The sequence below is a fragment of the Pleurodeles waltl genome, chromosome 9, assembly GCF_031143425.1.
Source record: "Pleurodeles waltl isolate 20211129_DDA chromosome 9, aPleWal1.hap1.20221129, whole genome shotgun sequence".
NCBI classification, from domain to species: Eukaryota; Metazoa; Chordata; class Amphibia; order Caudata; family Salamandridae; genus Pleurodeles; species Pleurodeles waltl.
The window spans coordinates 424,525,534-424,550,967 of NC_090448.1; the positions used below are offsets into that span (position 1 = coordinate 424,525,534).

The 25,434-nt window shown below is 44.1% G+C and overlaps 1 protein-coding gene across 2 annotated transcripts in view; it reads left to right on the forward strand.

Moving 5' to 3' along the window:
* Positions 1 to 25,434, forward strand: part of AKT2 (AKT serine/threonine kinase 2) — a 524,320-nt gene that overhangs the window by 180,161 nt on the left and 318,725 nt on the right. For both annotated transcript variants that reach the window (XM_069207237.1, XM_069207238.1), the window contains one exon: positions 16,776 to 16,904. In XM_069207237.1, the coding sequence (XP_069063338.1) occupies positions 16,776 to 16,904 (129 nt within the window). The remainder of the gene's footprint in view (positions 1 to 16,775; positions 16,905 to 25,434) is intronic.

The window sequence follows — 25,434 nt, forward strand, 5'->3', positions numbered from 1 at the left end:
TATGGAGAATCTTTACCCCTGTGTGCGAGTAGATTTCGTTGTGCGGGTCAGCCCTGGTGTTCTGTTCTGGATGTGATGTGTGGAGTCGCAAATAAACACCACCTTTGCACAATAATAAATAGAAGGCACTATAATGTTCAAAGTAATACTTTTATAAAAAGCAGCAACATGGACACAGCCTCCTTAGGTGGCTGGCTCTTAACTCAGTGATTCCTATGGATTTCTATACATTCTTTTAAAAAAAATGGGGATCAAGGTGACTTGAAACCGCACCTTCTTCCTTTATTATAAATATGCAATTTATGGCACTTTTCGGTGCACGGGTCATGAGGGCCAACCCCCTAGACCTCAAATAGCCATGGGCTCATAACATAGAAAAGGAGACCCAGCACATCGAAGTGCCCATTGATATCCACAAAATTATCACATTTCTTCAAAAATCACATAATTCAATAGATTATTTTTTTTATACATGTTGCTTTATTAGCACAGCTAATCTGGCATGCTTGGTGCTGAGACTTTCCAAACATTTATCTAATTATTGATCGACAGGTGACATTTAGCTGTATTTGAATATTGACTCATTAAATGTTATGCAAAAAAGTAAAGCAACAGCTTGTCAATTACACTTCATGGGGCCATGATTTCCTTTTGTTTCTCTAGTCCTTAAGGTCAGTGTAAGCTCAGCACAGGCCAACAGTCTTTCTGCAATCTCCTATTAAGTGTCACATTATGAAACATGTAACAAAATAGATTCCATATGCTAACATCTGTTCCTTTCTTTCTGCGCCACCAGACATGTCAGGACCTATCTCTTGCCTCCTTGAGACTTTTTGCCAACATTTTCTAACAATTCCAGTGTGCTAGGCAAAATGTCACCCCTGAAAATACTGGGTTTAAAGAATGCAGGGACTATTGCAAGCAAATGTCTGTGACTGATCCCCATAAGGTTTGCCACTGGTGCCTGGGATCAGAATATGACTCCAAGACCTGCAGTGAGTGCACCTTAAGAGCCCCAGGGCCTTCTGGGAGTGCAACACCAAACTCACTGTTGCCAAGCACTGGAAGGCACCATGCTATGAGTAGTTGAAGTTGACAGGATGGTCCCAGACCTGATCCCACTTCGGAAGTTGTTTCCCATGGACGATCTTAGTCCCACTTGAAGTCTTCAGGTAAGTTGAAGAAGAAACCTAAAAAGTCTGAGTGGGTCTCCACTCTATTTCCGCCACTCGCTTTCTTAAAAGTTTTACCACATATGTTTCCACCTTCTCTGTTCATTATGCCCCAGTGGGAATTGAATTTGGTATTTACTTTACTCATATGTACTCTTTCTAAACTGCTGAATGCCTGTTTTGTCGGCTCCTGACCCTCTAGGCAGTCTTTCTTTTTGCAATAGCATTAGCATGGCTTGAGTGCGAGCTGCAAGCCCTCTTTGTCATCCCACCATACAACATGTTTTACCCAGACAAACAATACTAAGATCACAGGCCTTCTTCCTCCCAAAAGTGGCGACCCTTTTTCTTGTCAGGCAAAATAGCAATCTGCCAATGTTCTTACCTCCACCTCTCCCCTCTAAGGAGGAAGAGAGACCCTGCTGGCTGAATCTTAAGAGCTCTTAGCTTTCTGATTGATGGTATCAGAGAACATTGTGTAGATAGCCAGCTCTTTATGGGATTTAGTGCCACAAGCAAGGGCAAGGATGTGCAGAACAGGACCATGTCTTAGTGGATCATGCTTTCCATTCAAATTAGCTACACATTGGCCACGAAATAGCCCATGGAAGGTCTGCTGGTTCATTCTACCTGAGCCGAGGCTGTTACCCCTGCTTTGCCATGCAGAGTTGTTTTTTTGGATATCTGCCAGGCTGGTACACGGATGTTGCTCACACATTCACTAAGCACTACTGTTGGAACAGCCATGTCAGACGAATAGGGCACTTAGACTACTTGGTCCTGCAGGACGTTTTGGTTTGAGCCAGTTTACAGAACTACCATCTGAGAGGTACTGCTTTAGTATCTATTCAAAAAGTGAAAAATCTGTAGTTAGAAGTATCAATCAGAAGAACAAGTTACTTTCGGTAAGACTTATTCGTGTGGGTACTATATTTAATTGTTGATTACTTTGTGACCTGCACATCTTTACTATTCAGTAAACTGCACCCTGTTCTCCCTAAAAAGGTCCCAAGTCTAGAGATTTGCACACTGGTTCACTCCAGTCTGCTGTTGGTCTCCAGAATTTCCATTTCAGAAATAAAACAACATCTGAAAAAAAAGGCCGCTTTAGAGTTGGACTGTTTCAATAAACCATATTCTAATCTGATCTTGGTGTGCAACAGAGTTTCGTAGCCCATATCAGATTACGATAAACCCACACTTGAATTTATCATAGCATTTTTATATGTTCCCCACAAAGACCTCATTGTTCTTAGATGTAATGGGTATAAACCTTTGTGCATTACAAATCATGGATGATAATTTGATGGTTGGCCGCAGTATGTCATCATAGAGTTTCAAATAGTCATTCTTTTAACAAGGTGAGCATAAGACTAGGCTCCAGAAGGAAGTTAGCAACTATGGCAGCTTTGCACTGACACATAACAATTTAAACGTGCTTCTAAGCACATCTGATCACTCCCAAAGAGTGGAAACCATTTCTCCTGGAGGCACATTCAAGAAAGTGAAGATGATTTTGCACTTGGTGGAGGGTGCGGCATTTATATTATCATCAATATGGTAATATACCAATAACTGCGCTGATCCATAAGGTTCTGTTTTTTAAACTTCAGTCCGGATTTTCCATCCCAACTGTTTAACCTTTCATTCAATAGTGACAATTTTGTTAGTTCAAAGTAGAGAAGTGTCATTCAAAAGTATTCATTAAAAACAGACCACAGAGTCCTTACATTAGCAAGGATCTTTTTTTCCCCCCACTGGCACCAAGGCAAGCACTTGTCCGTTAACTAGAACTGTACTTGCGTTGCCCAGCACATGTTGTGTTACAGTACAGGTTTTCAAACGTGCACATTTTTTAGCAACTTTCAATCCTATTGCAAGGTGTCCAGTGTTACACTGGTGAACTATGACCCAGTGATATGGGAAACATTCCTCCTAACTACAAGGTTCCTGTCTAGAGGAAATGGAGGCTTTTTGTACAGGTGGGAAGCAAATAGCCTCAGACATGTGAGTTTTTTTGACATGTGATGCTAGTCTACTGTATAGAGTTAAACACTGTAGCAATATCTGATCCATTGCTTGTGACATAAAGAAGATAGAACATCTGCTTCCCTTCATAGGACATACGAGCACTGCAGAGACATTCAGTCTTTTCATAAGCCTTTTGCCCTTCAAAATTCTAATCTTGTAAGGTGTCATTTCTTTTCCTTTTCTCTGAGATTTGCTGGACATAACAGATGCCTAGTTCCCTATCGTGATGCAGCTAATCCACAAGCAGTACTTGCGACATATGCTGAGTGTCACACATCAGTATTCATTTGATAGAGACTTCTAGCCGCAGATGCCTTACCTTAGAATTATTCCCAGGCATCGGACTTGATCGAGTAATTTTTCATGAGCAATACCTCTGCATTTCAGTAGATGACGTTCCGCTTCTCGTGGCCTCATCGGCGCCATCCGCGCCTGAAGTGACATGAGCAGTGCCTACATGGGCGCCACCAAGTGCGCTGACATGAGTTCTTTTCTTTCTTTGTCAGTCAGTGCAGATCCGGAGAAGATCTACCCCAGTCACTTTTTGACTGACCTTTTTCTACCCTTTTGTCGAAGAATTTTGAGACTTTTCCTCCTGGTGGGACAAGGATGCACACAAGGAAGACTGGTTTCAAGCCCTGTGATGCCTATTGCCAACAAATGTCAGTGACAGACCCACACTTCGTCTGTCTTTGGTGCCTCACGTGTGACCATGATGCCAAGACCTGCATTGATTGTCCTGCCATGCACCCCAGGCCTGGACGGAGTGGTCTGTCAAGCTCATTGCAGCTCGATGTGCGATGCCACAATGGTCTTGATCCCGGTATAGAGGAAGAATTGGTCGTGAGCCACTCCAAGCGCTGGTCATCACAATCTAAGTTGTCTGGGCATTCAGGTAAGCCTCCCAAACTGAAGAAGACCAAGAAGTCAGAGGTTTGCGACTTAGCCCCGTCGGTTCTAGTCATCTGACAAGACCGGGGAGTGTCGACCTTCAAGGCCTGGCTCCGTGGATGAGACTGGGCCATCTCTGCACTTCCTCGAATTTCCACAAGCTAGTGACCCAAGTCCAACTTCATGAATTTTATGAGGCCTTGCACCTCATATTTGGGTGGCTTGTCCCCTCTGGCTTGGGAAGGAACTCTACTGGTCTTCCTCTGGCAGGTTTGCCCAGGCACCAGTGGGGCTCCCTGAATCCATGGATGGATCTGGAGCGGCACTGGCTCGACCTTCACCCAGTGCCGGCTCCACGACGGCGCAGTCCTCATACACTTCCCCGACTCTGATACTTGAGCCAGATGGGTGTTGTCTGGTGTCAACCAGGTACAGACCACGCACACTGGAGCCTGTGTCCTATTCCTCTGGGCTAGGACTTGGAGATGATTGGGAGGGGCCACTGATTAATACCAGCCCCTAGATGTCACTGAGGACACCTGGCGTGCAGATCTGATAGATGCCAGTGGACTGGCTACCTCCCCAGTACTGCCTTGGTGTCTTCTATCATGTCCACTGAGGAAGGAGCCTCATTTGCTATACAGGTGTTTGGGAGTGGTGGGATGGGGGAGGGGGTTCGGCTCGGCTGAGGTCCTAGACATCCTGTACCCACTGTGGCTATCAAGACAAATGTCTTGAGTGAAGGGCTTCAGACAGGAGTCGCAGCACCTGAACTGCTTCTCCTGTTTATTGAAGCCCTCATTGACATCCTGCTTGGGCCTGGTCCAAGCCCAGCACAGGAGCACCTGTGAAAAGGTCAACTGCCTGTTTCCATCACCCTGCCCCAGAGGCCCCAGTTACCTCACAACACCCCCCCACCCTACCTCAGAGAGCTTGGTGGTCCAAGCCCCAACTTCCAAAATAAATCCCATTCCCTTCCGCTCCTCCAGACAGGAAATCCCAGAGGCTGGATACCTTGGGAAAGAAGATATTCTCTTCCACTAGCCCAGCACCGCAGTTGGTGATCACCACTTGCCTTTTGGGCTGATACTCCCACTTGCTTTGGGACTTGGTTGTGCTAGTGCTTCCTATGGTCTTGGAGGAGGCCCGAGCCATTTTCTCTCGAGCTATTGTTTTCCCAGACCCTGGAGACAGGATGGAGGCATTTCATTTGCAGGACCCTCTCTTCTGCATTCCTGTTGTGCCTGCCAAGACATTACCTGTGGTTCACGGTGAGCTTCGAGCACTTTCAGTTTGTCATGCTCCCTTTTGGTCTTACCAGTGTTCCTTGGATGCTCACCAAGGTGATGGCGGTGGATGTACCTCATCTGTAGTAATCAGGGGTTCCAGTCTTCCCCTAACTCGATGACTGGCTGTTGAAGGCGGGTTCACCCCAGGCAGTTTTATCCCACCTGCAGACTACAGCGAACCTCCTGCACTCAGTGAGGTTCACTATCAATGTGCCGAAGTCATACGTAAACCCTTCTCAGATGCTTCCTTTAATCAGAACTGTTCTGAACACTCTGAAATTTCAGGCTTATCTTTCTGAGCGGTACGTCCAGGATAGTAAAGCTATGATATCAATGTTTCAGGTCTATCCTGGATTTGACTGAGACTGACTCTGAGGCTACTGGGCTTCATGGCCTCCTGCATCCTGCTTGTGACACATATCGTTGGCATATGCAGGCTCTGCAGTGGGACCTGAAGTTGCAATGGGAGCAGCATCAGGAGAATTCATGGACCAGATCTCGGAGGGAACTTCAAAAGATCGGCAGTGGTAGCTGAGAATTGCAGTTGGGTCACCAGAAGACCCATTTTCCTTCCCCAACAAGATCTGATTTTGGTGACAGAATCATCACTCCTGGGCTGGGGCTGCCATCTAGGAGAGGTGGAGGTCAGAGGACTCTGGTCTTCAACCGAATCCTGACTCCACATAAACTTGTTGGGGCTCTGAGCAATCTGGTTGGCATTGAAAGCCTTTATACCCTCCATCAAGGAAAGGCTAGCAGAGGTGTTCATGGACAACACTGCCGCCTTTTGGTACTGCACCAAACAGGGCAGGGTGGGGTTGTGGACCCTCTGCCAAGAGGCCCTTAGCTTTTTGACATGGCTGGAATGTCAGGGCATTTCTCTGGTGGAGGTGGTGCAAGGTCTCTTTCAGCAGTGGGTTTGAGACTTGGTTAGATCTGTTCACCACCGACAAGAACGTGCAATAGCAGATGTTCTGCGTGCTTGAGTTTCCAAGGCAGCTTTGAGTAGAGCTTTGGTCTCCTGTACATCTTTCTGCTAATACAACTGCTGTCCAGAGTTCTCAAGAAGATCAGTAACGGCCAGTCCCAAGTCATCCTTGTGGCTCCAAATTTACTTCTGAGAATCTAGCATCCTAAGCTGTTGAGCATGACCATCATTCCTTCGATCAGGCTGCCCCTTTGGGAGGATCTCCTGTTGCAGCATCTGGTAAGGGTTCTCCAACCAAGCCTGTCAACACTACCTCCTTCATGCTTGGAGATTGAGTGAGGACAGTTGACAACTTTTGATCTTCTGCCCGAAGTCTGTAATGTTATTTTGGCAGCTCGGCATCCCTCCACAAGGTGGTGTGCGCCGGTCATTGAGCAAGCTTGTGGCAAGATGTACAGTTAAACAGGTTGATTCTTCATCCGCACCTGTTTCCCAAGTTCTTTTGTTTATTCTTACTCGGGCCAGCAGGGCTCTGCCTTGGGCATGTTGAAAGGATATTTGTCTGCCATCTCCGTCTTTCTGTGGCTGCTAAATCAGCCTTCCCTTTTCAAGTCCCATATAGTAAATAGGTTCCTTAAAGTTCTTCAGTGCAGGTTTCCTCCAGCTCCCTTTTTATTCCTTGGTGGGACCTTAATTTGGTTCTTACTTTTCTGATGTGCGTTTCCTTTGAGCTGCTTCATTACTGCACCCTTTGGCTCCTCTCCATTAAGATGACCTTTCTGGTGGCAATTGCATCTGCCTGGAGGTTGAGTTAACTGCGGGTGCTGTCATCTCAGCCTCTGTACATTTCTTTTTACCCTGACAAACTGGTGCTTCGGGCTTGATCCGCCTTCTTGCTGAAGGTATTCATCCCATTCCACGTAGGTCAGTACACCACCTTGCCCACCTTTTACGGTCTCTCATCCGTCTAAGGAAGATGAGAGACTCCGCCAGCTGGACCCTGAAAGATGTTGTCTTTCCACCTTGACCGCACATGACTGTTCCTGGTGGATGATCAACTCTTCGTGGGTTATGTTTGAGCCAAGAAAAGAGAAGGCTGTGCAGAAAATGAACCATCACCCGATGAATTGTGCTCTGCATTAAGATCAGCTATGCATTGGCTAAGAAGCAACCCCCGGAGGGCTTGCATGCTGGTTCTGTCAGAGCAAAGGCTGCGACCACTGCATCCGCACACAGAGTTCCAGTCCTTGGCATCTGTCAGGCTGCAACGGGGTCTTAATTGCACACGTTCACCAAGCATTACTGCCTGGACAGTCGGGTCTGTCGGAATGGACACTTCCCATTTGGTCCGGAAAGACTTTCTAATCTAAATTTAATTTACAGACTAACCTCCAGTGAGGTTTTGCTTGGGTATCTGTTATAAGGTAAAGAATCTGCGTCTAGGATTCTCTATCAGATGAACAAGTTACTTACCTTTGGTACTTGACTTATCTGGTAGAGACTGTGTCTGGCACCACATTGCTTACTAACCCATCCCTCTTCCCTGCTCTACAAACCGATTTCTAGGCACAGGGTGGTTCCCTTTTTCAGGGCTCTAGTTTCAAACACGAGTGGTCATTGTTCTTTGTGGCTCCACAATCCTGGGGTGTAAGGTTGCGAAAAGAAACTGACGTTAGCGCACTGGGTGGCACCTATGTAGGCACCGTGCTCGTCTCTTCTAGTGCCGCTGATGCCATGTGGAGCCGAACGATGCCACCTGCTGCGAGCAGGGGTAGTGCTCACAAAAAAATTCCAAATCTAGTCTGACGCCTGGGGGTTATTTGAAGATAAAGAAACTGAGGCTGGATCAATCCTCTACCAGATAAGGTGATACTAAAGATAAGTAATTTGTTCGTCTGCACCATTTGGGTTCCCGACCTCAAAGTCTCTCTCCAGTGAAAATATATTTGCACAGTCCGTGCATCCATATCTGGATAAAGGGGAATATATTTCATAACAATGCAGCTTTCGGACCCACTTTACTCTGAGTTGATTTGAAAATATTTGTCTTTAGCTGCTACCAAATTCAGATATTTGCTTAGGCTCATACAAAACTCTCAGGAATCTGGAGTCTATCCTAAACATGTAATGACAGCATTTCTCAATGTGGCTGCTATTACCAGGAGTCACAGCCTATGTCAGTGAGGAAACCACTGTATCTGGAATTTCTTTAGTGCTCAATGTCTAGCTAGGGATCGAATATATTCCAGACTTGCTTAATGCATGTTGCTCACAACAGAAAGATTCAGGGGAAGATATGGTGTTGGTAACTGCAAAAGTACTTGTACAGCTGCAGTGATTGATCTTGTAAATTCATTTGTGAACAGACCATTGCATATCCACAGATGAGCATAACCACTGCATACCCAGTGGGTAGTAGCGAAGTGAAAAGGGAGGTATACTTTCATACAATAGTTGACCTTCCCTACAATACATCAGTCTTCTGGAAATTAAAATCGTCTTTGACTTTCAGAATGTTAAAACACCTCTGCACGTTTACCTCTGCGTCTCTGAGGAGGACAGCATTGCAAAAGGTTTCACCTGCATAAACAGGTGTACACATGTACCTGGAGGTAGCACAGACATTTTTATATGGTTTGCTTACGTAACTTAACCTTCTTGCTAAATATCTGCCAGGTATTCAAAACGATCTTCCAGATCCACTAATGTAGAGTCCATCGGGGACGTTCAAATGTGAAATGAATGCAACTGTTGGACGTAGTTTTAAGAATAAGTTCACCAGTCCAAAATTCATTGAATCGGTCTTCTTGGTTGTTTCTGTGCCTTAATTTGGCCGACCCTAGGATTTTTCACATTGCGAATGAACTTTTTTTTCCCAAAATGCGCAGCTTATACAGAAGTAATTGAGGGCCTTTTGCAGCGCATTAAACAGTAATGGGGATTATCTTTTTACACGTTTCAATTGAGAGCATGCTCAATTTTTACATTTACATTAACAGCTAATGGTATACATTTAGCAGCCATTGTGGCACAATACGGAACTGGTAGAAACATATTTTTAGTAACGCCAGTCAAGCTTCTATGGGACGCCTAAGGAAACTCATTCCACCAAGGATCCTTCCATCTATGTCATGTGATTTAATATTAACGCGACTAAAATGGGCCCCGTTAGACTATCCGAATAAATGTGCACCCAAAAGCGCTGTTTAAGCTAATTTGCATTTTATAGAATGCTATGTTGAAAGCCATTTGCAGCGCTGCGGTGTTAGCTGAAGACGAGTGCTATTTTGATAGCATGCTTGTAATCGATTAATAAAGCAAGCTAATAGTAATCTTCCTGCTACTTGTAAAGCTACGGTGCCTAACATTTCTGCCTTCGCCCGCTGCTGTAGGGAAGGGAGAAGGTACTTCTGCCGTAGTGTACAACAGCCTGCGAATCAAGAATAGACGATAGCTGCAAAAGGAAAACTATGGTTTATGTTTACCTATCATCATCGTTTGGGAGTTTTTCTTTTGTACATGCATTTCTCCGACTTTTCCGTTAAGTAGATAAATCCGTGATATAGAATCGTTAAACAATAGCATAAAAGAAATTCGTTGGTTGACTGGCTCCGAAGGATCCATTGTGATTTTGAGTCACACCTTGCAGTGTCACTCTTCCATGCCTACAGGAAAAGCCAAAAATACATTTTGGGAATAACAAGTTGTACTTTCTGAGCGCGTCACTAGGTGGCAGGATTATGCACGCTTTATGAATCTAACAAAAAAAAAGCAGGAAAGTAATGGTTGCATGAATCTAATATTTTTCATTTATCGTGTGTCTTCCGGACTCGGGTATCGTTTTACCCTTGTTAACCTTGTGTGTGCTTTTTTTTCATGCCACGGCCTACTTAAGGAAGCTGTGTGTTATTGGTCTTCTTTTCTGTTTTCTATTTGCCCCGCCCCCTCTGACTGTTGTGTTCAGAACACGCTTTATCCCCGCTGATTTTTTGTGAATTTCCACCAGCACGTGCGAATATTTTGAGACCTCGAATGTTTGTGCCATTGAATCGCTGGATTTACTGCAGGATTCCTGTCAGTGTTACTCAATTCCGTGATGGATCTGTGCAACTCTGTTTTACCACTGGATGTTCTGCCGCGTCATTAAGGGGATTACTGGTCCCTTACGTCACATTGTGTTATGTGTTTGCCACTAAACAATATTGCCGATAACGTCCCCCTCTTGTTATCGGATCACAAGGGGTTTTGTACATTTTAGGCTGTCTAATATCGGTTAGTTTCAATGGTTCGTTTCCAGTCACCTGTTGCATCCTTCGATCAACTCGAGGTTTTTAAGTGGGGTCCCTCATTCCCAGGCAAACGTCTTCCAACGTTTACCGCTGTAGGCCGGTTTCCCGTCATAGTTTGGGTTTTCTCTTCTTTATGAAGTTGCAAGAAAAAACAGACCATTTATACCACCTCTTTCTCCAAAGCAAGGCATTTTATCTGTAAAGTTAGTAAGAGTTGTGAAGAGTAACAGCTACGCAACTCCTGGTTGCAACCCGGTGAATTCTCTTGAGTCTAGTGGCAGAACATGGACATCTGGGTTTGATGGATTCACCGAGGGGTCTTTATGAGAATACTAAAAGACTGGCCTTAGCACTCTTCATCCTTGGTCAGAATGCCCTAGTTTGCGTCTACTCTTGGCTTGGCCTTAGACACCCAGTGTGGGAACTCCAAGGAAGCCCCCGTTATCTAGTTCTGGTAAACGCAGTCTCTCACCATTATGAATACTTTGGGATTGTGTTAGGGAATTTAGAACTCTGATAGTAGGACACAGTGATCGCAAATCTTAAGCACCAAGGCCTCTCACCTTTTCCTTTCCTCTTCTCAGGGCCCCTCCCATTGGATGAGATTCTTCAGGACCAGAGTTCAATAGGTCTTTGGCCTGATCCATGAGTGATCTGAAAGCAACCCCACTTCAAAGCACAATGCGCAAGAGGAATGGGCAGCTCTTTCATGGAACTCGTTGTAGACCAGATATTGGACTGGTCAAGGTTTTATGAAATTAAACTGAGATGTTGTGGTCAATGAGCAACAGGTTTCCTGGACATGCAGAGTGTTTAAGAAGCACCTCGTATAGATCTGACGTTATAACAAGAATACACTTAAGTGGGTGAAGTGGAGGGTATTGGTATGAGCAGCAGAGGCTGATTGAGAAGAGAGATGGATAATGTCTAGCTGTTTTTTAAATTTATCAGAATATTTGTTTGCTGTCTGTTTTTTAATTGCAAGATTAACACATTTCCACTGACAATTACTGACCTAAACTTTAATTTTTTAGGTTTTTACTAAGCAAAGATGTTTAATTATATTTTTTCTCCTTCTTCGGAGCCCTACTATAATTAAATACATAAACCTCTTCAATTTACTGAAAAAACAAAAGTTAGCGATGTTATAGTTAAATGAATGTCAGTGACAGCTTTAACGTTTTGAACTCAAAGAACCTCAGAAATTCACCAGTTATAGTTAGCAGAGCTAACTATAATTTGTACACCCACAGTTCACTGTCTGTGTCCTCACATATTGCATCACTCATAATATGTTGTATGACATTATTTGACATCACTGATGACATCTCGAATGACATTGACATCACAAATTACATCACCCATCTTATTTTGTACACATTACTACAGGGAGTGCAGAATTATTAGGCAAATGAGTATTTTGACCACATCATCCTCTTTATGCATGTTGTCTTACTCCAAGCTGTATAGGCTCGAAAGCCTACTACTAATTAAGCATATTAGGTGATGTGCATCTCTGTAATGAGAAGGGGTGTGGTCTAATGACATCAACACCCTATATCAGGTGTGCATAATTATTAGGCAACTTCCTTTCCTTTGGCAAAATGGGTCAAAAGAAGGACTTGACAGGCTCAGAAAAGTCAAAAATAGTGAGATATCATGCAGAGGGATGCAGCACTCTTAAAATTGCAAAGCTTCTGAAGCGTGATCATCGAACAATCAAGCGTTTCATTCAAAATAGTCAACAGGGTCGCAAGAAGCGTGTGGAAAAACCAAGGCGCAAAATAACTGCCCATGAACTGAGAAAAGTCAAGCGTGCAGCTGCCACGATGCCACTTGCCACCAGTTTGGCCATATTTCAGAGCTGCAACATCACTGGAGTGCCCAAAAGCACAAGGTGTGCAATACTCAGAGACATGGCCAAGGTAAGAAAGGCTGAAAGACGACCACCACTGAACAAGACACACAAGCTGAAACGTCAAGACTGGGCCAAGAAATATCTCAAGACTGATTTTTCTAAGGTTTTATGGACTGATGAAATGAGAGTGAGTCTTGATGGGCCAGATGGATGGGCCCGTGGCTGGATTGGTAAAGGGCAGAGAGCTCCAGTCCGACTCAGACGCCAGCAAGGTGGAGGTGGAGTACTGGTTTGGGCTGGTATCATCAAAGATGAGCTTGTGGGGCCTTTTCGGGTTGAGGATGGAGTCAAGCTCAACTCCCAGTCCTACTGCCAGTTCCTGGAAGACACCTTCTTCAAGCAGTGGTACAGGAAGAAGTCTGCATCGTTCAAGAAAAACATGATTTTCATGCAGGACAATGCTCCATCACACGCGTCCAAGTACTCCACAGCGTGGCTGGCAAGAAAGGGTACAAAAGAAGGAAATCTAATGATATGGCCTCCTTGTTCACCTGATCTGAACCCCATTGAGAACCTGTGGTCCATCATCAAATGTGAGATTTACAAGGAGGGAAAACAGTACACCTCTCTGAACAGTGTCTGGGAGGCTGTGGTTGCTGCTGCACGCAATGTTGATGGTGAACAGATCAAAACACTGACAGAATCCATGGATGGGAGGCTTTTGAGTGTCCTTGCAAAGAAAGGTGGCTATATTGGTCACTGATTTGTTTTTGTTTTGTTTTTGAATGTCAGAAATGTATATTTGTGAATGTTGAGATGTTATATTGGTTTCACTGGTAATAATAAATAATTGAAATGGGTATATATATTTTTTGTTAAGTTGCCTAATAATTATGCACAGTAATAGTCACCTGCACACACAGATATCCCCCTAACATAGCTAAAACTAAAAACAAACTAAAAACTACTTCCAAAAATATTCAGCTTTGATATTAATGAGTTTTTTGAGTTCATTGAGAACATGGTTGTTGTTCAATAATAAAATTAATCCTCAAAAATACAACTTGCCTAATAATTCTGCACTCCCTGTATATAAACAAATATGACAAAGGTCTGAAAGTAAGTACAAAATAGGTCAGAATAATATGAAGCATCATTAATGCCATCACAAATGCAACTCTTAGGTATAGCAAGTTTGTGTTGTGTGCAATATTGGACTTAAACCATGCACTTCATGGATAGCCTAGTTCACATTAACATTCAACCACAGATATATGGGAACCCCTTAATATACACTGTGTTCAATTTATGTACATCTGTTCAGAGAAAACAGAGTTCCTCAAGATAGTCAACATCTGCTCCAAAACCAACGCTGTACTACAAACAGCCTTTATCTGTATCAAACCCCTCACAGTTACTGAACCTACATTAAGAAATTAAGTTGATATGAGTAGAAACGTTTGTACTGTAAACAGTGTTTACTCTATGGAAAGAGTTTCCTCTGTACTACACTGCAGACAGTTAAACTCTCCTGAGAAATACACCACAGAGTATGAAAAAGTACCTAATAAGAGCAGTGTACACTGTATGAAAAACATGTCGAAAGAGAGATTTACTTAAAATAACAATGGTCTAAAAGTAACTGCAACCTTCATACTGTGGTGAAAACGTTACTGATAGCCCATCTTTTGAAAACAAACACATGTAGATGAGTTAGTAACTAGTGCACACAATCTTCTGTGTTATGTTGACATTGTCATGGTGAGTTGATTCTAATAACTCAAGGCTGCTTAAAATGCTTTGTATCTTTGCCCTGTTGGAAATGTTTTCTTCAGAACCCCACACCTTTTGTGGAAAATAGTAGACGCAAGTAGTCCACTCTAATCTGCACATATTTACTCTTTCAAACAAAGATTTATAATGTGTTCAATACCTCAATAAGCCTATGAGGACACAGATTGAACAAAATCTAGGTAGAGAAGTAATATGGTAGCTACCTGCCACTTTGAAAACTATAAAAAAAAAAAAAAAAAACACTTCTTGGAGGATGTCATCAGTGATGTCATAGATAATTTCTTGGAACGTCATGAGTGATGTAATATGAGGCTATAAGCTGTGCATGGCATAGGCGCCAGTCATAGTTAGCTTTGCTAACTATAACTGGTGCATTTCTGTGTTTTTTTGGGTTCAATGTGTCACTGACATATTTACCTAATTATAACATGCCTTTAACCTTTTGTTTTTTCAGTAATATACATAAAAGAAAATATGCATAAAACCGATAGAACCCTTAATAGTTGGCCTAATGCTGACTCGCTGGGATTGTAAAGTCCCTTCAGACTACTACTCAATTAAAATATTGAACATCGGTTCAGAGGTTCTTTTTAGAGGTGCATAAATTAGACATGGTGATACAGCAAGAATTTTGTTGTTGTTGCAAGATTTAGTTTTTTTTTTTTAATGGCTGTCATAAATAGAACTAAAGCCAACACATGTTTCGCAACCTGTTGAATACGTTGGAACTAATATTTTAAGCATACACGAGGGGGGGGGACAAAAATCACTAGAAAATGCTTGTGTGATAATGGATCATTAACAAAGCAGTATGAACAATAAAGAATATAAAGGAGGAATTTTGTAAGGGGGGGGAGACTAACAAGACACATCAACTTGATTATAATTAAAAGAACATTTTGCGGCTCAGCCCTGAGAATTTTTAAAGGGCTGAGAGCAAAAGAGACGAGGAGGAAAATGTTAAAGACAATGATCATGTTTTACATGAGTCAAAAAAGATACTGTCTTATGATAAATGTAGCAAACGTCTTACCAATGGTAGTGGTTCAATAGACTGACTGTTTAGTGAGGACACTTAAGTTATCTCAAATTTAGTCAATACATTTATGGATGGTGTGGAAAAGAAATAGATAATACTGTAAGGGAAAAGTTAAATTAACTTAATAAAAATGCCAAGTTCTGTTGAACGCTGTGGGGGGGATGCCTACCCGTTATATTCTGTAAGGAGACCGACATGATAACCCTACACAGCTTAAGGTAAAGAAACCAAGTGGGAAACTCAGAAGTCTGCTGGGCCATGGGGTTACCACAGGTTTTTCAGTGGATGTCATTTTAGATCGTGCGTATGCATTTAGCTTATAATGTGTCAATCTATCTCAGGAAACAATCTCTATGGAGGCTCTATGATGGCTGCAACATTTAATTTTGCAACAGCGTCTTAGAAAAGGGCACATGCACGAAAATCTAAGTCTATGAAACTAAGAATTATGGTAAGAAGGTGATAAGTTATCCAGTGAGTGATCTGTTTTTGGTTGGACAAAACATTATGTGCTGCACAAATTATGTGGAAAGGTGAATTGAGAATAAAAGCATTGAAGCAGCTTGTGGGAAAGACATAGTATAATACAGTAAGTAGTCTCCAAGGAGAGTATTTCTGTTTGGCTGAAAACGTCAAGTACAACAAATTTTACTTAATTGTATTTAGTGTAAAGTGTATGGTCAACAAATATGTACAAGTGTAGCACCCCATGTCATTGCTCTTCCCAGGGCAGTGAACTAAAGCACCAGAACACAGCCCCAATAAGTTCATGCACCTTACTCATTGTGCACAAATGTATGCAGCATCAGTGATCCACACACTCATCCTTAATTTGGTCCTCCAAGGATGGGTGATTCCACAAGAAGTCACGCACAGTCTCCAATTTCCATGTAGTCATATGCCTATATCTTCTGTACCTTGTCTCCCTGGCATACTCTTCCTTCAAAGAGTGCTATAAAGGCTCTTGGCCTTTTCCTGGCTATATCTACACTGTGCTCTACCCCTGGCTGCCCTTACATATCAGTCAGGCTACTGTCTGTGTCAGGTGCAGGCAGTGGAGTAAATGTGAGGTAAGGTAGTAAGTAAATAGGCATAGTAGTTTTTGTTGCTTAGGGGAAAGATTCAAAAGGTGATTTTTAAGATTCTGAACATTCTTCGGGATGCATTAATACAGATTCTCAATATAAAGATGAGTTTCCTTTTTCTGTTTCTAATATAGTTTTAGCTACGCAAACCAGATGATTGTACTTGTACCCTTCCATGGAGGTATTTCCCTTTTCAGGGCCAAAATTTGCCAGCTAGTCCCTTAACCGCTGGTCTCAAAGTTGTCCTCCATCGTCTCTTGTGTTCTTTGGCTTTTGTTGTAATTGTACTTCAAGATTTTCACTGAAAAAGCTGATTTAAAAAAATTGAAAATTGCATGTTCCTGTTGCCTGATGTTTCCTTCTATAAGTGTGTTCACAAGTTCCTTTTCTTTGTTACAGGGGAGTATATAAAGACTTGGAGACCCCGGTATTTTCTCCTAAAAAGTGATGGTTCTTTCATTGGCTACAAGGAGAGACCAGAGACATCTGACCATATATTACCTCCTCTGAATAACTTCTCTGTTGGGGGTAAGCTAAATAATGCTTCCACTTCTTTTACCATTGTAACTTCAAGTAGTTCTTGCTTAAGATGCCCCTCTTTCCATGTGTGTGCAGAAATAAGAGCCAGTACCACATTTCCCACAGTAACATTTTACTTTTGGGTAAATAAATGTACTTTATGAAGCAGTTTAATAGTATTGATTCAGCAAAATGTCCTCCAGCATAAACTAATAAACATAGTCAGTTCTGAAACAAAAATTGGCAATGATATTTTGGAAAGCAGCTTCAGCAGATATCATCTGTCTTTAGGCGTCCCTTCTTAATGCAAACCTCAAGAACAGAGCAATGAGTTTAGTGCGGTCTTGAGAAGTCTTCTAGATGCTCTGCTTGAGCATGAAAGCCACCAAAAGAAGACAACAAGTGTTGAGAAAAAAAACAAAAAAAAACGATTTCTGGCTTTAACTTTTAATCGGACATAGGAGAGGGGGTGATGTAGGAGGATCTGATTATCTTGGGCCAGCAAAATCTCTCTAGGCACTCTATTGTTGGTATTGGCAGTTATGCTTTCCAGAAATCTTTGTCTGGCCACTGCCCTCAAAGATGCCAAAATCTTATTGATGCCTCTCTTGTTCACCGTCCAGTCTGTTTGTCATCTGTTCTTTTGCTTACAAGTTACTGCTCTGCTGTTGACCACAGCCTTACGGATGACTCCTTCCAACAGAGCTGTACAATGAATGACTGTCAAGTCAACCACTACATTGACCTCATCATTCTCATCGCTTAATCACAAAACTAGACGTTTTGGAAGAAAGCATGGTGCATATGTTTAGTGACTTTGCCTCCTTCTCTGAAATCCAATATCTAAATAAGTCTTTTTTTGATTAACTTGATCTTGGCTGACTCTTCGCAGCGAGTAGGATATTCAGCATATCTTGGTACAGTTACTCAAGGGTGAGGAATGAGGAATAATGACATAGGTCATTAGACGTAGGTCTAAACATAAAAGAAAACATGATTACCCCAACAGTCTGCCCGCACACTGCATCCCAGCCCCATATTCACTAACCCTTCTGAGGTAAAATTTATCTCATCTTGACAGCCATTGCATCTAAAAATTGGATAACTACAATCTCCTATCTTTCAGTTTGGTTGTGCACTGAAGTTTGTTGAACATCTTCGGCTCACCAAGCATCTCCGAATACTGGAACACAAGACTCAGAGAATGCTACTGAAGGAGCCATAAACAGAGTCAATTATGGCCAACACAATCTAGCATTGTAGTTAAGGTAATTTGTAGTGAAGGAAGTATCCAAGGTGCAGAAACACATTCTAGACTGAAGAATCCTAAACAAGTTTACACTCTAGACTAAAGAATTCCTAAATAGTTCTTCAGAAAGAAATCCTTCCAAATTTCCACCCTCAAACACATCATTCCTCTGCTGTAAGAGATCAGAGTTACTAGTGGTTGCAGGTCTTCAAAGGTACATAGTGCACAGCAAGATTTTGCATGTCTCTTTCACCAAATACTGGTTTATAATAACACCTACTGAGCAGAAGTAACAAGATCCAACTCTGCCGCTCTGGATTTGTTAGTCTCTGGGCCTCTTGATCTGTCTCTAATAAGTCCTTACTTTATTGCAGCGCCTGCTCTTCCTGATCAGTTTTTAAAATTCCCCTGCCAAGGAGCATCTTTGGAGGGTAGGATTATTGCACTACCTTGCTAGCCAGACCAGTCATTCTATTGGTGCAGTGGTGGTGTGATTAACATGCTTATGTGTACCCTACTCATTGAAGACTGCACACAAGAACTATTCAAGAGTAGCTGAATATGCATTAGCATTTGATGTGATGACAGCAGGTGGATGAAGTAATGTAGATATTACTATCCAGTTTGCCCTTGCATTAAAGGCAGTAGTAGGTGAAACATCTTGGAGGAATTCCCTTTCAAGACAAATCCACAATCAGTACTGGTGATAGATGCTTTGCTTGCTGGTAGCAAATCACTCCCAAGAGGTCCTATAAATTGTGTGACTGTTGTACAAGTAGCCTGCATATAAATGTTTTGTATCACTTTTCAATTTGCCTAATCCTTAATGCCATTCCTTTTTTTTACTTACTATCGTTTAGCATATCAGGCATGTTATACAGCAGTCATATAACACAGATGTCTGCAAAATAATAACAATGAAAAATACCCAAGACAAAAAAACAGTAGCAGCGATATCAGTGAAGGCAGAGTTATCAGGGCAGGGGCGTGGCTTCAGGTGTAGTCTTCTCATTCAGTGGGGGCATGTGGGCATCCTCTCTATCTCCGTAGTTGAAATGGACCAAGAGGCCCCCTGCATAGTTCCAGATTAATGTGTGGGCACGCCAGCATGGCTTACCCAACACTTCACCATTTGACACTCTCCCTCACATACACACTCTGCCTCCTCCCTTCTGTGGCAGGTCATGCTATTGATCCTCGGGCACCAATCCTTGGGGCGCCATCCTGGCACTCAGGTGGGGCATAGTGTCTTGCACAGTTACTGTCAGATGGTTAACCATCACTTCCACCGTTTTAGGTCCCTCTCTGATTTCCTATCTGTTCTAAGTATGTGTAACCTTTTTTCTTCTGCCATGGCACATTCCTGTAAATCCCCCATCACTTGGCAATCTGTGGTGGAGTAGGTGTCGTCCAGTGAATCACTTTGCACCGCTTTGCCATAATTAGTCCTAGGGATGCAAAGCAAGGGCAGATCTTTGCATCGGCCCGCAATGGTGGGAGCGGACCAAGTAGGCAATGTCTGGGCGTGGTCCCCAGATGAATGCCAGTAATCCCTCCTGAGTTCCTCCAAGACTATGCACCGATAATCCCCTAGCATTGAGCAAGTCCGGGTTATGTGGAGTAATGTTGCAGATTGGTGTTACTTCTTGGGCATCCCCTTTGTTGCGTAGGGAAGATTCTGTGCAGGTTCTGGGGAGTGAGGTATGTGCAGTGCAGATAGTGAAACTGTATCAAATTAAATCTTGCGGTGATTGCAACCTCTTTAATCTGTGCACAGGCCCTGTCCCACTCCCATATCCATCAAGTTGTCAGTTAAGTCATTGTCTCACAAGTGACGCATCCATTTAGTATCAGTGCATCGGTCTAGCTTAAGCCCTGTATGGAGGTGTGAGATCATACACCTTCTGGAGTCGATGTACAAAATGAGTCACAGCAACTGGGACTCCTGTGGCTTGGCTGGAAATCAGGCCACAGTTCCGGCAAGAAAGTTTTGCGTATTGCAGAAATTGACCCGGCCTAAGGTCAAAGTATCTTGCGGCTTCCATGAAGGCAATGAAGGTGTCACCCTGATAGAGATCGACTGACATCCCACTCTGTTCACTGGCTGGCATGCATCATTGTGTTCACCTGCTGGAGTGGGCCCAGCCACCAAACAGCAGCCTGGCATAGGGTTGACCCTGGAGAACACCATGTTTGCCTCTTTCCATGTTGCCACAGCTTGTCGCACGATGTGTGGGCAAATCAGAGCTCCTGTTGCCCACCAGAAGCTGCAGGGATGGATCCGATCACTCCACCCAGCCGCCGTTTCTCCCAGTTTGGGCCCTCCTCACACCAAAGCACCACATCATTGTAGGCGACCCACCTAGTAATAGAGGTGCAGATCTGGTACCACTAAACCATCTTTGTTGAGGTCCAACTTCAGGACGGCAAGTTTTACTCAACTCCTTTCCCCTGCCCATTTAGCAAGGTCAGAGGGTGATTGAGCGCTACAGAGGTAGTGTGGGGAATGGCACAGAAATTATCCTGGAGCACATACAGGCACCACCATGTGAATAGTACCATTTTGCTCTGGTCCACCTGTCCCATAGAAGATAGTAGCAGGGTGTTCCAAAAGGCAATTGAGGACTCTAGTCCTTGCACCACCCTCCCCACATTAAGTTCATATTTCCGCCCTGGTGTGCGAGCTGCCTGAAAGCCCAGGTACTGGAAGGCATTCACTTCCCAAGGAGCACCCACTGTCAATGGGACTTTCTGGGCAATACCTTCCAGCGCCGCCTGCGGGAACACAACTTTTTTCTGTTTATTTACTCTCCGGTCAGACACTGTGCCAAGGGTTCCCATCCTTTGTAGGAGGAAGGGAACAGCCGTTCCAGGCTGACATAGGTATACAAGGGTGTCATTTAGTACATGGACATAACTTGTGTTTTCTGGCCAATTGCTATACCTCAGTTGGCTAAAAAGGTTCAAAGATATATTTCTAGCGACTCTACAGCCAGGTTGAAGAGCACTGGGGACAGTGGGCATCCCGGTCTCTAGTTCCCCTTGCCATCCTCATGGGATAAGACACAGTGTTCCTGGTATTCACTCTGGCCAGTGGTGCTTCATATAAGAGTCACACCCAGTGCATGAACCGTGGACTGAAGCCCATCTGTCGCAGTACCTCCCATATGCTCCCAGCTCCGGGAATCAAAGGGTTTTTTCAATGTGAAGAGCCAGGACGGCCTCCATCTCTTCTTCCCTGACCGAGTTCATGGCATAAACATCCAAAATTGTGGAACTACATCCCACAGCCGAGTAGTCAGAGCTTTAAGAGGATCTTACGGTCAACGTTAATTATTGACAAGGGACAATATGACCCCGGGTCTTTAGGGTACTTGTGGCTTAGAGATCATCACAATTAGTGTTTCCCGCATAGAATGAGGAAGAACACCTGCACGATTCCCCTCTTGTAGGGTTTCCACAGTTTGGGGGGCAGTTGTGCTTTGTATTGTTAATACTTCTCTACCGGGAGACCATCAGGTCCCAGCACATTACATCTAGGCATGTTCCTCAGAGCCTCTTTCAATTCTTCCCCCTGTAGATCAGCTTCCAGGTGCGTATACTGTTCCCCTGTCAGTCTGGGCACCTCCACTTTATTCAGGAAGCCTTCAACATCTGCTGGGACCATAGGGGTAGTCTCTCTATAAACATTTGTTAAAGGGCGGTGTGGTAAGACCCAGTATCTGGGGATGAGTGTGTTCTCTTTTGAGCAACCAGGATAGGATTCATTCTGGTTTAGTCTGTCACATTTATGGTGTAAACACTGCAGATATCCCCATCCTCTAAATTTAAGTAAGCGGTCACCGGTGTCCAGAAGTGCCCTCCGGGCTGTTACCATCTCATTGCCCCCAAGGCTTCACGCTGAAGTGCTTTCAATTGTTTCTTGCCATCCCCCAGATCTCCCTCCAGTTGACGATAGGTTCCATAGACTTTGGAGAGGCACTTCCCACGGGCCACCACCTTTAGTGCATCACACTCTGAACCCCTTAAGCCTTCTGAGCACCAGTTTGATTCAGAGTATCTCTCTATGCCCTATCGAAACACACCATCGCAGAGCACATCAAGTCAGAGTCTCCATAGCAGTACATTAGGCCATGGGGCCTTTCTCCACCACTCCAAAAATAATGGGGCATGGTCTGAAAGATAGTATACCAGGTTTCGCGTCTCCCCCACCTCCAGTGCTATGTCACCAGGAATCTATCCAGCCTGCTGTAGGTGTCGTGCACTATTGTGTGGTAACAGTACTACCTCTGCTCGGATCCTGGGCTCTCCAGATATCTACCAAACCAAGGTGTGTCATAGAGTGCCATATCTCAGCAGTCATCTGGTGTTTCATTCCCCATTTCGGTGGATGCCTGTCCAGCTGTCCATTAAGGGCACAGTTACTCTCCCACCTACATTAAAGTTGTACTTGTATAGGTTAGGAGTAGGGTTATAACAAGGGCATACAATTTCCTACAGTCTGTGTTGGGAGTATAGACATTCAGGATGCAGATCTCCCTGGCGTCTAGTGTCCTCTGAAGCAGGACATACCACTCCTCCGCATCTGCCCTGCAGTAGGTCAACTGAAACAGAACCTCCGGGGATATCCAAATAGCCACGCCTCCTGCAGAACTCGAGTATGTGGAGGAGTATATTTGCCCCTGCCACTTATTCCCCAGCTTCTGGACCTCCCCATCCTTCAAATGCATTTCCTCTAGGAAGGTGATGCTGATACTGTGACACTTGAGGAAGGTATGTTCTGTACCGCTCAACAAAGGTGTTGAGGCCTTGCACGTAACCATTTTTATGGAGTTTGTCATGTTGGTCCGCAGCGCAGCCATAGAAGCCCACTCCAGCATAGTCAAGGGGGCCCCCCTCTCTTGCCCTGTCTCCACTCCTGCTTCCCCACCACCTCGCCCTAGACATCTCGGTCTGACTCATTCTACATTTAACTACCATGTAGCAATCAAACATCACCCCACCAATAAACACTCAATACACCCAACTATCTCCCCAAACATGTATATGTAATTGAATCCTCCACCCTTTTTTTTTGTTAAACACCCGCTGTCAATTAAGGGTCACCTACCCTGTGGACTATCTGCAAGATCTCATCCTTGACATGGTAGTTTAGGAATTTAATAATCATTGCCCTCTGGGGCACTCTGGGTTGGTTCTGGGGGAAGGGGGCAGAGCCCTGTGAGTCTACTCAATGACAGACACTGACAACAGGCCATCTGGATCCACAACCATCCTAATTCACATCTCCAGGAAGAGCTCTGGTTCTTCAGCCTCAACGTCTTGAGGTAGCCCCTCAAACCATAAGTCCCCTCACCGTGAGCAGCCCTTCAAGCCTCTGTAGGTCTCTGATAAGTCAGACACACTGACTCTCAGGTTTTGCATTTCCTCCTGGAGAACCTTTACTGTATGCTCCCTTCCCTATGATCTCTCTGATTCTTTACGTAGGTCCTTCTGAAGAAAGTTAACATCCAGCTGTTCGCTGCCGATGTGATGGTGGGGATGGCACCACAGTTTTCTCCCCAGAGCGCCAGGTGCTGTGAGCAGGCTACAGTGCATAGGATGATGCAAAATTGAATGGGGTCTGAGAGCTGGCTTCTAAAATGTGTTGGTGAACATCTTGCCAGCCACATCCCTGCTCCCCACCCGGACTGCTCGTCTGTGTGAAATCAGTCGTGGTCATGCCACTCTGTGAGACTCCTGTTTTATATTTGGAAATGAGGCTGAAGGTCTTTTGTTCTTAAAGAGAATTGCAAGCCATGTGAACACTGGCCATTTAGAATGACCATTTGAAGCAACCATATAACATCTTCCAGCACTGGGAAACATGGTGGCAGATGCTCCAATAGCAATAAGTTCAAACCTTATACCACAGTCTAACCTCCTGAACTGGGTGGGGTGGAAATTGGCCCCCTAATATTTGATAACCTGGACTTACTGGAGGAAGGTATAAAAGTCCTATCTTCTGGTAAACACTTCTAATCACAGATTCCTCACATTGTCTCTACTCCCTCAGGTGTCAGACTGGATCTGGAAAATCTTCAGCTGTACTATGTGCACAGTCAGGTGGCACTGGCGACTGCACGTTAAAGGGCAGGTCCATAAAAACTGGCCTGAACATCTCCTGAAAAGCAAATGGGCCCCATCCGGGTGTGCCTGCTAATGGCCACACTAGTGCTTGATAGTCCTGCGGAGGGAATCGTGGCTTCTGGTCCACAGCAGATGGTGAACTTGAATGCAACACGACCATCTTGCATAGAGCCAGAGCTTCTTCCAGGACCATGGACAGTACTTGGTGTGAGAGTAGCAGCCTAAGAGGCAGAGGCATTCACTGAGCAATGGGCCAAACCTAACCTAAAGATGAAAAAAACCTACTTACTAAAATTCTCTATCCTCTTCGATTCCATGTCAGAGGGAGTAGTAGGGGAGTTTGAGTTTACTTTACTGCCAAAGCCTGCACCACAAGCCTCATAGGAATGGGTGTTTGGTGAGGAAAGCTCTGTGGCCTGGACAAAGGAAGTGGAGTTTTGGCGATCTGACGATGCACAGGATCTTGGTTTGTCCGAGGTATCTAGTAGTGTATCGGGGAGAGCCTCATTGTATGGGAAGCGGTGCACACATAGCAATACCTCTATCAGAACACTGGTTTTAAGTTCCTGCTTGGGGAGGTACCCAGACAGTGCTTAATTTGTTCCGGTGCTCAGCACTGGCACTTATTTTACATTGCTGACCAACTTTCTTTCTTTTGGGCAGCTGTGGTAGAGAGATTTTTTCAAAGATGAGCGAATGCGACAGGGCAGCTGTATTTTTCCCATATCATCTTTCGAGCTCCTTTCACTTTCACCCATGTTGCCACAACGCATTCCTGAGCCTCCCATTGGATAATTAAAGATAGGGGTTGGCTTATGGCTCAGGTGACGCAAGATTGGAAACAGCAGTCCCCAGAAAATCTTAGCAGTGAAGGCACATGACAAGCAAACAAAAGTGCTGACTTTGCACTCGCCTGTGTGCGCCTGGCACCCAGTAACAAAATATTACACAGATGCCTGCCACTATGGCTCCCCAGCTAAGGTGCCCCCCCCCCCCATCCCCCCCCCCAAAACAAAAAAAACAACCCAACAATTAGGTTGAGGGAAGATTTGGCAAATTAATGTCACTGTGTTTTTTTTCAATTAGAAATGATGCCTTAACCTTGGACCTCTTGTTGTTTTCTCCTGCGGTTTGCAGAGGTGACTGCCATTACGTGTCTCT